Raw genomic sequence first — 14,829 nt, forward strand, 5'->3', positions numbered from 1 at the left:
AAAAAAAAAAACAAATAAATAAAACGACAACAAAAAAGTTAATGATTTTAGGTAAAGACAAGCTGCAAGTTATTTCCATTTTTATTAAATGTGTTTTTCTATGGAATATATTACACTTAAATTCACCACCATAAATAAGGACTAATTTTAAAATCTATTTTACTTATTAAAAATGTAAACATAAAAGGATTCCCTCCCCAGTCCCAACCTAATTTAAAAAAGGAAAAACAAAAACAAAAACAAACAAAAAAAAACAAACAAACCGTCTTCTCTCCAGCTCAGCCCTTTCTTCAGAATGAGCAGCACAGACTTTAGCAGAGCCCGTAGTCCTCCTGGGCTGGGGGCAAAGGTCACAGCAGGGAGATCTAGTGCCTGGCTGTGAGGCTATGAGTGACGTCCATCTCCTCCTGCCGGGACCACTCAGCTGTCCTCGGAGACTGGCTCTTCTCTGTTATCCGGCTTCTAAGTTCACAGCTGGGCAAGGCATGGAACACGGCGTCTGGCTGGAGACCCCAGGAGGCCGAGCAGGGCCGGCAGTGACCTTGTCGAGTGTTAGTCATGAGGCTTTGGAGCTAAAGATTCGGACCGATCATCTAACTGCTTTATACATAGCTGAAATTGAGAAACTTTCTTTTTTCTGGGGCAGTTGGGGTAAGACAGTCTCTCTCTCTCTGTCTCTCTCTCTCTCTGTAGCCCAGCTGGTCTTAAAATCATAATCCTCCTGCCTCTATCTCCCCAGTGCTGGGATTATAGGCATGACCACCGTGCCCGGCTCAATCTGTAAGTCTAATATTGAAGAAACGTTAATAACATTTCATGGAATACTCTGATATACTTATGTATCTTCCTAAAACTATTTACAACCCATACAGTTATATTATATCTTCAACTCTCAATAAACTCTAGGCCAACTTAGGCTGAAAACTAATGCTAAGCATAATTTATAACGTTTTTAGAACGCTCATTTGGTCTTAGGAATATAAGAATCTTATAGGAAAAATGTAAGGATTACTGGAAGGATGTTCTGCAGACTATCAAAGGAGTCGACACACAGACTATCAAATGCTGTCCAGCGCCTTTCCTGCCCGGCTCAAGGCTCCTCACATGGCTTTGCTTCCTTCCTTCCGGTAAGTTCTGAGAAAACCTGAGACAACTCACTTGGTATGTTTGACACCTAGGGCCTTAAAATACTTACAGTGACCTGCTTGAACTGAACACCGAGGTAGTCAGTTTTTATAAACACTTGCCCTTCTGAGGCAGGAAGGGACTCCAGTCTACGGTCCTGGTCCCCTGATCAGCTGTCCCCTGTCCTTTCGGTCCCACCTCACTTCCACCACGGGGCACCCTGCTTGGTCTCTCCTTGGATCACATCCTTGTGATGCGAAAGGGCTGATCTGCCAGAGAACAGCAGCACGAGGCTCTTTCCAACTCTTCAGTTCACGGTCGAACTCTAGAGCTAATTCTGCATTGGAACCGCAGACTGTAGAAGCCTCTTCTTAGGTGCTATATTCAAAGTGCCCACGAGCCTCTTAAACTGTCTTACGGGCTGAGAGACCGTCTACGTCTTGCTAAGGACCCTAGGTGGGATCAGTGATGAGTGACCGTGCTCTAGCCTCACTGAAGAGGAAGGGACAGTGCTTGTTGACATGGGCTGCATTAAGTTTCGTGTTTGTGCAGAGAAAACACTGGGACATCACATTCCAAGCTTAATAAATATATATACAAAAAACGTCGTCTGTAACATTTTCTCCAGAAAGTCATTAGTGCAAATATAATTATATTAATTAAAAAATAAAGCAAAAATATATTTCAAGTATAAAAAGCACCATGCTTGGAAACAAGACTACCTAAATGGCATTACTGCAAAACAGTCAAAATGGAGTCAAACCTACCACCGACTCTCAATATACTCCACTGGTATTTTTGGTGAAATTCTTTATACATTTTGTAGGATGATTTATAATCATCATAGGTATGAAAGTTTAATGTATATTTCTTCCCCCTCCCGCTATGGACAGCTTCATCTCACTATGCAGCCCTAGCTGGAATGGACCTTGCTTTATAGACCAGGCTGGCCTTATACTCAGATATCCACCTGCCTCTGCCTCCCAAGTGCTGGGATTCAAAGCGGGTGCCACCATGCCTGGCCTACTGTATAGTTCTTTAACAACACACTCACTTTTCTGATTTTGTACAATTTAAAGAGTGCAGAACACTGGCAAAACAGAGTGCTGGTCTCCAGACCACGACTTCTCTTTAACTGAAGCTGACTGACTTTGGGGTCCTCGGCTTTTCACAATGATGAATATCTCCAGCTTGTACTGCATGCATGTACACATTTTAAATTTCTGCCTTTAAAAAAAAAGGGTGAGGTTCCCTATATTCTGAGGCTCACTGTCCTGCTGCAGAGCCACAGTCCCTGGAGTTTCTACTTAGTACCAGGATGTTTTGCTCGCTTACACTATTTCTTTCTTTTCTCTACTCCCAAGACAGTGTTTCATGCAGCCAATACTGACTTTACATTCAAGTTCTCTATGTAGCTGAGGATGACCTTGAACTCATGATCCTCCTGCCTCTACCTCCCAAGTGCTGGGGTTACAGGTCCCCATGCTCGGCTTTACTTGCAGTTTCTTGAATAGAGCACTCAATAACTATATGCTGAGTGGAACAGGTAGGGCGGGAGAGGAATGTGTCTAAACGTCATTTTAAAAACTGTTTTACATTTACTTGCATGTACATGCGTGTGCACGTGTGGATCAGAGGACAACTTTCAGTGTGGTCTCCAGGACTCAGACTCAGGAGATCAGGCTTGGTGGCAAGTGCCTTTACCACTGAGCCACCTTGCTGTTCCCAAAGGCTACAGAATTGATTATCTTTAGGGAGAAAAACAGGACATCATTCCTCATTAAAGAATTTCAAAGTTGGCTGGGCGGTGGTGGCACACGCCTTTAATCCCAGCACCCAGGAGGCAGAGACAGGTGGATCTCGGTGAGTTCGAGGCTAGCCTGGTCTACAGAGCGAGAACCAGGCCGGGCACCAAAACTGCACAGAGAAACCCTGTCTCGGAAAAATAAATAAATAAATAAAAATTCAAAGTTGGGGTCCTAGAGGGTTGGTTAAGCTCTGGTACCAGAGCAGGGTTGCTTCATAGATCCATGTGGTCCAGCAGTGTCGACCATGGGAGGAAATGGACATTGAAAGCAAAGGTAATCTTCCAACTTCTGTAAAGGACTCAGATGGGCCCCTGTGGGCAGCCTGGATGCCAAACCGACACTTGGCTCTTAGGAAGCAATTCAGATCCCCTTGTTTTGACTTGAGTTTTTCTTCTTGGCCATGAAATAACTTCCAGGTACTAGCAGTTCTTCTGCAACGGCTCAGTCCACTTGGAAGTAACCGCATGCCTGTCCACGTCTGAACTTTGAAATTTTACATAGGCCAGAAAGGATCAGCTGGGCTTTGGTGGATTACAGTTGTTCTAAACATTACCCGAAGCACCCACAATCACGCTGCCTTCTGTTTGCGCGATTTCAACGTGCGCACTGTGCATTGTACTTCATGCTCCCCCACGGTCTTTCAGCTTGCTTTGAAGTTAACGAGAGATGAAGCGGACGCTGCGCTCAGATGAAGATGGCTGAGGGCCGACGACACACAGGCAACAGCTGTCTGTCGTGAACGGGCCACACAGCTGGCAGGAAAGGCAAACATGGTCAAGTCAGGAGCGTTAGCAAAACGGAACCGTCAAGAAGCATGATGATCGGAGTGGATCGTCGTGTCCAGGTTTCATCTAGAGCATGTGCAATGGTGACAGGAAATCCGGAATCCCAATGACCATTTTTGTACTTTGGAGGATGGGATCCTCCACTTAAACTCTGGAGTGGTCAGTCAGCTGCTCTGTGAGTGACCTCGATGCGCACGAACTTTCTCGGTTAACGCAAATGCTGAGGTATGTAATCATGGCAAATCCCACCATCTGCCCTGAATCCAAAGGAGAACTCGCTGTCAGGAGACTGCATATCCACACACTAAGGAGCCTTGGGCACACGCAATTCCTCTTCAAGCTCGGAGGCGGCTGTGTGGCTGATGAGGGACCGCTGTGGAGCTACGCTTCAGTCCTTCTGCGGCCAGCGCTTCCAAGCCAGAGTCAGGGACGCCAGCTCTGCCGTCTGCGTCGCTGGCATGGGCTGGCACTCCCCCAGGCTTTGTGCTTTGCTCATGGGAACATGCCAAAGCTGTCATCTCGAGAATTCAGTTCTCCATCCCTAGTGCCACACACACAGAAGAAATCCAGCCAGCAGAGGAAACAGATTGCCTAGGAGGAGCCAGAGCGTGACCACCAGGCTAGAAGAACAGGAGCAGAGGTCTAGGGTAGAGAACAAAACAAAATAGGCACATGTTTGTGATTCGATCATCCCAGGTAAACAGTGAGAGGTGAGCAGATTATGAGAAGGTGAGCAAGGACCACCTTTAGAAAGTGGAGCAGAGAGTGTGTAGAGCTATAGCTCAGTGGTAGAGCGCTTGCCCTGCATGCCTGAGGCCATGAGTTCAATCCCCCCATCCTCTATAAACAGGGCATGGTGTGCACTCCTGTAATCCAAGCACTCTGGAGACAGGCAGAGGTGAGAGCATCCTTATGAGTTTAAGGGCAATCTGGTCTACACAGAAAGTTCTAGGCCATCCTGGGTGACAGAGACCCTGTCTGAAAACAAATTTTGAAAAGTGAGTTTTAGGCAAAGAACAATCAGACTGCAACCCACAGAACCAGGGAGGCTATATAGCAGGGGGGACCCTAGGATGACGGTGGTTTATAATAAGTTTTGGTTTTACTCAATCACTCAGTGAAACATTTCACTATTAGGATAAGAATTTATACTGTATCAAGCTGATAATAGAAAAAAAAATGAATTAAAAAAACCATACAAGGCCGGGCGGTGGTGGTGCACGCCTTTAATCCCAGCACTCGGGAGGTAGAGCCAGGCAGATCTCTGTGAGTTCGAGGCCAGCCTGGGCTACCAAGTGAGTCCCAGGAAAGGTGCAAAGCTACACAGAGAAACCCTGTCTCGAAAAACAAAACAAAACAAAACAAAACATACAAAAAAGTGAGTTTTAGTATTCTGAAATATATTACTTCTGTAAGATTAGATGAACAAACCAAATGGGAACAATAAAAAGGAGAAGAATTAATGGAGATGAAATTCACTCTCTATTTCAGAATATTAGCAGGTTTTTGTTAGTCCATTTGTTTGTTTTTAAAAACAGGGTCTCATGCAGCCCAGGTGAGCCTCCAACTCTCCGTGTGATTGAACTCGAACTCTTGATCCTTCTGCCTCCATCTCCCGAGGGCTGAACTGCAGGTGTGTGCACCCTGAGCTGTTAAAGTATTGGCTTTCATGTTAGCCGTGTGGTACTGAAATAGTCTCGTTCACAAGACGGCACACCAGGGGTGATGCCCCGTTAAACGGGCGTGGCTGTGGTTAACTACGTCTCCTGCAAGGGCACTGAAATACCACATTTTAAAATTCGGCAGATAGCAACTGCTTCAAAGAGAAACACCCAGTCTGGGGACGCAGCTCCGTCGGTAGAGGCCTTGCCAGGCTTGTGTGAGGCCCTGGGTTCAGTCACCAGCACAGCATAAAGCAGGCACGGCAATGGGGACACAGGTCCATAATCCCAGCACTCGAAGGTGAAGGCAGGAGGGAGTTCAAAGGCACCCTCAGCCTCCGATGGAGTTGTTGTTGGGGGCCTGCATGAGCTACATGAGACTGTCTCAAAAACAGAGGGGGGAGACACACACATACATACACAGATACACACACACACACATAAATACACAGACACACACACACACACACACATACACAGATACACACACACAAATACACAGATACACACACACACACATACACAGATACACACACACACAAATACACACACACACACACACAGATACACACACACACACACAGATACACACACACACACACACACACACACACACACACACACACCAGAGACAGACACACACAGACACCCACACCCACCCACCCCACACCGATCAAGCACACGTGAGAATTCCTGGCACAGTTGCACAGGTAGTCAGTTCAAACTCTTTGTGGGCTCTCTTCACAAATGCAGGCAGTCAAGGCATTTCAGCGGTTCAGCAGTGTTGCGTACAAAGCTGAAAGGCGATGCCCAGGATCTTCCTGTTCCTGTTGTATTCTGTACCACTCTCAAATCAATGCAGTGGAGGTTGGAAGGTAACTAAGGGCTACAGTGATTCGCACATGCTTCCTCACAGAAATGACAATCCAACATACAGTCTCAGAGAGGCAATGGACATATGCAGAGACGCTGAGTCCAGTCCAGTGGGATCTGACCTGACTGGGCAGTGAGGGAATGAAGAAGAGACATCCACTCAAGCAGCAGCAGACACAGCGGAGGCGCGCTGAAAAGCTGGGGTCAGGTGGGCTGTGCACACTCTGATGGGGTTGAACAACTGTTGATACATCCTGGGACCTCAGTGTCTTTATCATTACAGTCCGGGGGTGGGGGGGTACCGAGTGTGGGCAGGAAGTCTCTGTGGGTGAGCTGTCTCAGCTATAAACCTCAGGAGAAGGGAGCTGCAGCTGCTGGTCTTAGAAACATAGTCGTTCCCACTTGGACCCTGGAGGAAGCCCATGCTTTCTCACTGTGTTCAGGCCTTTGTGTCTCAGGCACTCTTCTGTGTAGGTATCGACCCCTTCTGGAGTGGCTTATGTGTGTGGACATGCTCCTGTGTGCACGTCTTCAAAGGTGCACACAGAAGGCACAAGCTGACATGAGTGGCGTCCTCTTTCCTCTCTGTACCTCTGAGACTTGGTCTCTCGGAGAACCGGAAGCTCCGATGGGCTAGGTCGGCTGACCAGCAGGCTCCCAGGAGCTTCCTGACTACACCGCAGAGATCTGGGATTATAGGCAAGCACGACCAGGCCTAGCTTTTTATGTAGGTGCTGGGGATTTGAACTCGGGCCCTCATGCTTTCAAAGAAAGTGTTTTCTACTCATGGACCCATCTTCTAGACCCCTTTTTGAGTACCTCACCTGATTATGACATAACTAAAATATATTTCATTCCTTTTTGTATTTGACGAGTAGAGTTTTGTTCACTCTTAGTTTCCAAGAGAGAAAGTGTAATATCCACTGCCATGGCCTTGAGCGGGCTGCCACGTTCTTCACACAGAGCCTTGCCTTGGCCATGCTGTACCACAGAAGCGTTTACCAGTTTCAAGCTTCTACTAACAGCAGGTAGCAGGGTTTTCCTAGAGATCCTCAATCAGGGGAAAAGGAGCTTGGCCTGCTCCAGAGGCTCCGTCAATATTCTGTAGGCACAGCTCTTTAGTCCCCATCCCTCCAACCGTGGGGAGTACTCACCCAGAGGAAGGGCTCGGGTCAGGTTAGTGGCTGGAGGGTCGGTTTCCGGTGGACACTGCTCACAGAAGTCCCCGCAGGAGGGGCAGAGCAGGTTTCCATTGTGAATCCAGCCGTTCATCTGAATGCGGACAGGGAGGACCTGCCCAGCCCGGCTACACAGATAGGAAGTGTCCTGAACCCAAACCTTCAGACCTTGAGGAGAACAGGAAACCTGCAAATAGGGGATGAAAATGAAGTCACTAAGAGTCTTGGGTGAATGCTAACGTTGACAAAAAACGGGGGCTGGGAACAGAGATCACTCAGTAAGGGAACTTGGCGTTGTTAAGCACAGAGAGCAGATCCCTAGCAACCACATGTGAAGCTGGTGTGCTGCAGGTCTGTAATGCCAGGCTTGTGGAGGCAGACACAGGTTAAGCCACGGGGCTGGCTGGCAGTCCAGCAAGATTAGCCGAGACGAGCAAACTTCAGGTTCAATGACCCTATCTCAAAAACAGGTGAAGCAGCCATTGAGGAACGACACCTAAGTCATCCCTGGGCCCTCATACACAGGCACCCTTTCCCCTCAAATACATGGGTGCACGCACAGGAACACACACACACACACACACACACACACACACAAACACATACCAAAAATGACTACAACTGTTTCATAATAAACACATTTGGGGATGTTCTAAAAGAATTCCACTTGGTGATAACAGGTTTTGTTTTTTGTTTTTCCTGTAAGATTTATTTGTGTGTGTGTGTGTGTGTGTGTGTGTGTGTGTGTGTGTGTGTGTGTATGCCTCACGTGTGTGGGTGCCTGCCCTCAGGGGCCACAGGAAGGCACTGGGTCCTGTAGAACTGGAGGCACAGGCAGCTGTGAGCCACTTGCCATGGGTGCTGGGAACTCAACAGTCTCTGGAAGAGCAGAAAGCTCTCGTAACTCTGGGCCATCTCCCCGCCGTGGTTGTTGCTCTCAAACTCTGGCGAGCCAACTGAAGTCAGTGACCCCGGAAGCCGAATTTTAAAGATCCACAGACTCCAGCACCCTTCAACACGTTAGCTTCAATCTCTGTCACACAGGGCTGAGGCACGTCACTCTCCACAAATCACCAAATTCCACTAGTCATATTTTATGAATTATTTGAGTTCAGGTGACCACCAACCATAAAATTTTTTTTGTTGCCACTTCATAGCTGTGATTTTGCTACTGTTATGAATCACAATGTAAGTATTTCTGGAGGCAGAGGTTTGCCAGGGGTTACGACTCACAGGTTAAGAACCACTGGTCTGGGGCTGGAAAGATGGCTCAGTGGTTAAGAGGATCCAGGGTCAATTCCCAGCACCCACATGGCAGCTCACAACTGTCTGTAACTCCAGTTCCAGGGGATCTGACACCCTCACACAGACATACATGCAGGCAAACACCAGTGCACATAAAATAAAATAAATTGCCGGGCGGTGGTGGCGCACGCCTTTAATCCCAGCACTCGGGAGGCAGAGACAGGCGGATCTCTGTGAGTTCGAGGCCAGCCTGGGCTACCAAGTGAGTTCCAGGAAAGGCGCAAAGCTACACGGAGAAACCCTGTCTCGAAAAACCAAAAAAAATAAATAAATAAATAAAAATAAAAAAAATAAAATAAAATAAAATAAAATAAATTAAAAAAAAAAAAAAGAACCTCTGGTTTGGAGGTAAAATGCCCCCAACAGGCTCTCGTGTTTTAACACCTGGTCCCCAGCAGGTGGCGCTGTTTGGGGGCAGTGTGGAACCTCTGGGAGGTGGGGGACTAGCTGGAGGATGTGTGGGCCCTGAGTGTATGGCTTAGACCGGCCCCCTGTGCTGGCTCTGCTTCCCTGTCTGCCAAGAAGTGAGCAAGCAGCGCCCATCCCAAGCTCCCGCTCTGCTACCCCGCCACGAAGGACCATGTCCCCTCAAACAGCACCCATCCCAACCTCCCACGGACTACCAGGTCCCCTCAAACTGTGAACTCAGTTAAACCTCTCCTCCACGCCGTTGCTTCCTGTCAGGTGTTTGGCAGCAATGACAAGCAAAGTACCTAATGCACCAGCTGTGATCGTGGTTTTTTTTTTTCTCCTTGGTTAAACTTCTTTGCTGAGGACCAAACCCGGGGCCTAAAGGCCTCTAAAACCAAGCTACCTCCCCAGTGCCCTGACTCACTCTTAAGTAACCATGGTCTTTGTGCTTGGCTGAGGTCTACAACACAGGCTCTGTCCTCTAGCAGCTTCCAAAAACTAACATTTCATTAAGTCTCTGAGAATTCCATACAGTGTCCTTTGATCTTATCACCCCTCTCCCAACTCCTCTCAGACCCCCTAGGAGCTTTAACTGAGGAAACGAGAGTGGGATAAAGGTATTTTTATTGTCCTAAAAACAATCAACTAGTACAGGTGGGCATGAGGGCAAGCACGTTTATCTGCAGCACTCAGGAGGCAGAGGCAGGAGGTCGGGGTTCAAGCCCAGCCTCAGCTACATATTGAGTTTGAAGCTACCTGGGTTGCATGAAATCCTTTAAAAAATAAATAAATTAGTTAATTAACTAAAGAAATTGTTGTTCTTAGCTATAGAGGCAGATGTGGGGGTCGCAGAGTTCTTCTGTGCACTCGATCCCGTAAGTCCACTAGAAATACAATTTACCAACCTGACAGGAAAACCCTAGAAACAGTTTGACACAAACTCCCCAGGGAGCTCCAGTAAGAGAGGAGCAGGATTGGTCCAGGACTCTGAGCCATCACTGTGTACCAGACGGTGCCTTAGTTACGGCGTCATGGTCATGTAAACACTAAAAACCTATCTGTCCAAATCACCAGTGGGAGGACGCAGAGGTCTCACCTCTGGCAGTGCTGGTGCCTTCCCAGAGGGATCACATGGGATTCTTAGCTGTTCAGTTGTTCTTTACGCTTATGTTGTGTGTTTGATAGAGAAGCAGAATGTGGTGCTGTAGTTTTGGAAGAAGACAAGTGCTACTCAACTGAGTTGTATGTAATTTTAAGAGCCAGGTGTGGTGACATACACCTGAAATCCAGCACTTAAAGCAGGAGGATTAGGAGTTCAAGGTCATTGTTAGACCAGTCTGGTTTACATAGCAAGTTCCAGGACAGTCAGGGTTACACAGAGACTTTGTTAAAAAAAACAAAACAGGCTGGGCGGTGGTGGCGCACGCCTGTAGTCCCAGCACTCGGGAGGCAGAGCCAGGCGGATCTCTGTGAGTTCGAGGCCAGCCTGGGCTACAGAGTGAGTTCCAGGAAAGGCGCAAAGCTACACAGAGAAACCCTGTCTCGAAAAATCAAAAAACAAAACAAACAAACAAAAAAACCAAAACAACAACAACAACAACAAAAAACCCATTAAGGACCAGTAAACTGGAGACCCACATGTGAACTATGGTAAGTGCAGGCGCGCGCACACACACACACACACACACACACACACACACACAATCACCGTCATCATAACCCTCCACTACAGAGTAAGTGTGAGGCCAGCCTGGCATTTTCCAGATGACTGAATGATGCGGGAGGGACAAGCTCACTGTGGGTGGTGCCACCCCCTAGGCAGATGAGGAGGAATTGCGTAAGAAACCAGGCTGAGCCAGCTGTGAGGAGAAAGCCAGTAGTCAGTGTCCTCCATTGCTTCTGCTTCTGTTCTGCAGGGTTCCTGCCCTGCCTTCTCTCAGTGACAGAGAAAGACCTGAGTAGTCAGCTGAAACAGACCCCACCCTCCCCAAGTTGCTTTTTGTCATGGTGTTTTATCACAGCAATAGAAACCCTGACTAAGACACCTGCCTGGCACCTGTGAGTGGGGTATTCACTAGCTGGGTGCCCCCTCACCTTCACAGAATTCCTGCATCTGGATCAGTTCTTAATAAAGTGACTTTGCCATCAGCATGTGTATCTGCTGAAATCTCCCTGTCACGGAGATCAAGGCAGACCCTCTCCCACTGAGCCATGTCCCCAGCTCCCTCCATAGACTTTTTGACACAAAACTGTACATTATTGCCTTACAAAGTAACTCTTGTTCAAGAACAAAAGTACATATTTGCCATCATTTCCTTAGGATTTATGCTCAGAAGTAAAAATCACAGAACCCATTAATTTATAATAATTAACTTTTATTTGTTTATTTTAAGGAAGGGTCTCACTATCCAGTCCTGCCTGTCCTGGATCTCGCTCTGTAGACCAGGCTGGCCTTGAACTCACAGAAATCAGCCTGCCTCTCTCTCCCAAGTGTTGGGATTGAAAATGTGCACAACCATGCCTGCCTAGACCAGGTTATATATATTCCAAACAGATGGTTAAAAGCAATTTCTATCAGAGAAATGACAGTATTTTCACGAACCACAACACTCAAACTAATAATTACAAAACCCACACAAATGAAAGAAATGATCAGTAAATCATCTATCAGTGATAATCTAAGATATGAAAGTGTGCATTTGGAGTAGTGGCTGAACTCGTGGCTTACCTGGTAGCATCCGCTCCCCCAGTCTGGGTAACTGAGCTTCCTCTCACACTGCTCCATGACAAAGGCTGACTTCTGAAGCAGACAGACCGAGTGAGGGCCATACTTTTCTGCACCGTAGTTCTTGAACATTTCTGAAACAAAGCCAAGAGTCTTCTTACACACTGACTGTTAGTGCAAAGACTAAGAAAGGAGGCATTCCATGTTGACGATTAAAAGTTGTGCCGGGGACGAAAAGACAGGAGGATAGCAAACCCGAGGCCAGCCTGGGCTACGGAGCTTGTGTTTTAACAACAGCTGCATAAAAGAGGGTTTAAAAACCTAGCACGCTGAGGCAGGCCCCGGTTCACATCTGTAATCTCAGGTCTTGGAAGGCAAAGCAGGACTGTTGTGAGTTAGAAGCCAGGTCTCGGAGGAAAACTGTCTCCAAAACCAAAAACATGTAACAAATTTGCTGAATGGAAAATTTCAAGTTAAAAAAAGATAAATAAGACTCCAAACTCAGAGTTTTCAGAAAGGAGCCCATCTGAGGATTTCTAAACCGGAAATGAGATTAAGTGGGCCCTAAGTATCGGGGTTAATTATATGGAGGATTTGGCACTGAAAATCACAGAATTAGATACCAAAGCAAGAACCACTTTGTGTGACGGCCTACAAGTAAGGTGTCCTTTCATGTGACTCGGGGCAGGCGTTGTAATATTGTGTTGTGTGGGTTTTGAAGACAGTGTCTTGCTATGTAGTTCAGGCTTGCTTGTAGATTCAGGACTTATGGTCTTAATTTTATGAGCTACAAAAGAAAATATAAAATAGCAAAACCAAATCCTATGCAGTTCTTATCTATGAATTTCAAGTCCTTGAAAAGAATACTGAATAGTGTACAAAGCATAGTTTTCAGCCAGCTACAACCCTCAAGCTAAACTCGAGACCCTGTTCGTTCCGTATTCCCTGTAACCTTTCACACTGTTGAAGGCAAAGCACAGGTGCACAGCCTGAGATATTTGTATCTTTAAAGAGCGGTGTTGAGCCTGTCCCTGAAACAATACTGTGATCTTTCCAGCAAATCCTCATGGACTGCTCTTTCTCTTCAGGAGGCTCTGCCGAGTAGGTCCACCATTAGTGTTTGGGATGTGTCTGCGATAGGTGTGTGGGAGCGAAAATGGCCAGAGACTCAGTTAAGTGTGCCAGGCTGAGGCATAAGTGGCAGCTCTGGGCTGCATTCTAGTGATTGCCAAGCCCACTGCCCTGTGTGTTCAAGAAAGAAAAAGAATAAATGGTTTAAAAAAAAAATCATACACGTTTATGGTTTAAATATCTAATCTGTAATAAAGTAGGAACAAGATGGAAAGAGGAGATGACCAAGTTAAAATTTTTGTAAAAAATAACTGTCATTTTCCCCTTTGCTTTTAAAAAATATATGTATTTTATTCTTTTATGCGTATGGGTGTTTTGGCTGCAAGCCTGCCTGGTACCTAAGAGGCCAAAATGGGTGTCTGATCCCCTGGAACTGAAATTTCAGAAAGTTGTGAGCTTTGATGTGGGTGCAGGGTATTGAACCCAGGCTCTGTGGAAGAGCAGCCAGGGCTCTTAACCACTGAGCCATGCCTGCCCTTGCTTTTTGAGACAGGGTCTCACTCTGCAGCCATGGTGGCCTTAAACTCTAATCTTTTCACCTCAGTGTAGTGGGCAGCTGTTCTGTCTATGACCTTGAAGCACCCTAGAGAGGCAGCAGGTAACTACTCCACCTGCCTATGACCTTGAAGTACATGCCCCTGGGGCGTGGTCTCTCTTGACCTTTAAGATCCAAGATGCATGCAGGCATTGCGCCTCTCTCTCTCTCTCTCTCTCTCTCTCTCTCTCTCTCTCTCTCTCTCTCTCTCCCTCTCCCTCTCCCTCTCCCTCTCCCTCTCCCTCTCTCCTCCCTCGTGGGACTTGGATGCAGAACTGATTTGGGCGGCTGGAACAGCGTTCCAGAACCTGTGTCAATTCTGTTCTGTACAGTCAGTTTTTCCCCTTAATAAATTCTTTGCCCTTTAAACAGACTCCGTGGATTTCTCATTATACCTCGGCCTTCCAAGTACTAGGATTCTAAGTATGAGCCACCATGCATGGCTAATTACTGCTTTTAATTAAACATCAGATTTGAGAATATTTGTTTAGAAACTTGGTTAAGTATGAACTATAATGATTATACTGTTTATTGATTTGCCGTCTTGTTTTTATGTATTTAAAGGAAACAGATAATATGGCACTATCTCTTTTTGGCTGTGGGACAGCAGTATTTATTATCTCAAGATATGCAGAGATCACAGGGAAAAGCAGGTTCCCTAAAGCACTCCAAGAAACGAGGAGGAGGCTGATAGGATTTTGCTATCAGTCGACTGTATCACCCTGGGTCCGTTCATGCATCAGGAAAACAAGACGTCTTCCTTATGTCTCCCATAGGGATTTCAGAGAAATCAAACAGCAGGAAATAAAGTGCTTGCTGCAAGGCAGATGTAAGGTGTGCACGTGTGTACGTGTGTACATGTGTGTGTACCTGGCAGTCAGCAATCCTCTCCAAGTGTCAGACTTTGAAGCACTCACTATTCTTTTCTTCCTGCTGTTTTTAAAGATTTATTTTTATTATTTTAAAGTTATGTGTGCACATATGTCTGTGTGTGGTTGTATGCATGTTGGTACAGGGGCCTGTGGAGTCCAGAAGCGGGTATAAGACTCCCTGAAGACAGAGTTACAAGCAGCTGTGAGCTGCCTGACCTGAGTGCTGGGAACCGAACTCGTGTCCTCTGCAAAAGCAGCAGGTGGTCTTAACTACTGAGTCATCTCTCCAGCTTCCATTTAATTTTTGTAATAACTTATGAGGCAAGGAATATATGGGCAGAGAAAGCAAGTAACACCAAAGTTGAGTAATTATATATAGACAGACAACAGAGGAGTTGAATACAAACTCAAGGTCATCTG

At 46.6% G+C, this 14,829-nt stretch overlaps 1 protein-coding gene across 1 annotated transcript in view; it reads right to left on the minus strand.

The window, feature by feature from the left end:
• Nucleotides 1-3,035: 3,035 nt before the first annotated feature.
• Nucleotides 3,036-14,829, minus strand: part of Lmln (leishmanolysin like peptidase) — a 49,814-nt gene continuing 38,020 nt past the window's right edge. Inside the window, exons 15-17 of the mRNA XM_028863214.2 lie at nt 11,875-12,005; nt 7,407-7,617; nt 3,036-4,360 (exon numbers count right to left, since the gene is read on the minus strand). Coding sequence (XP_028719047.1) covers nt 4,260-4,360; nt 7,407-7,617; nt 11,875-12,005 — 443 coding nt within the window. The 3' untranslated portion in view covers nt 3,036-4,259. The remainder of the gene's footprint in view (nt 4,361-7,406; nt 7,618-11,874; nt 12,006-14,829) is intronic.

The sequence above is a fragment of the Peromyscus leucopus genome, chromosome 12 (assembly GCF_004664715.2).
Source record: "Peromyscus leucopus breed LL Stock chromosome 12, UCI_PerLeu_2.1, whole genome shotgun sequence".
Lineage (NCBI taxonomy): Eukaryota > Metazoa > Chordata > Mammalia > Rodentia > Cricetidae > Peromyscus > Peromyscus leucopus.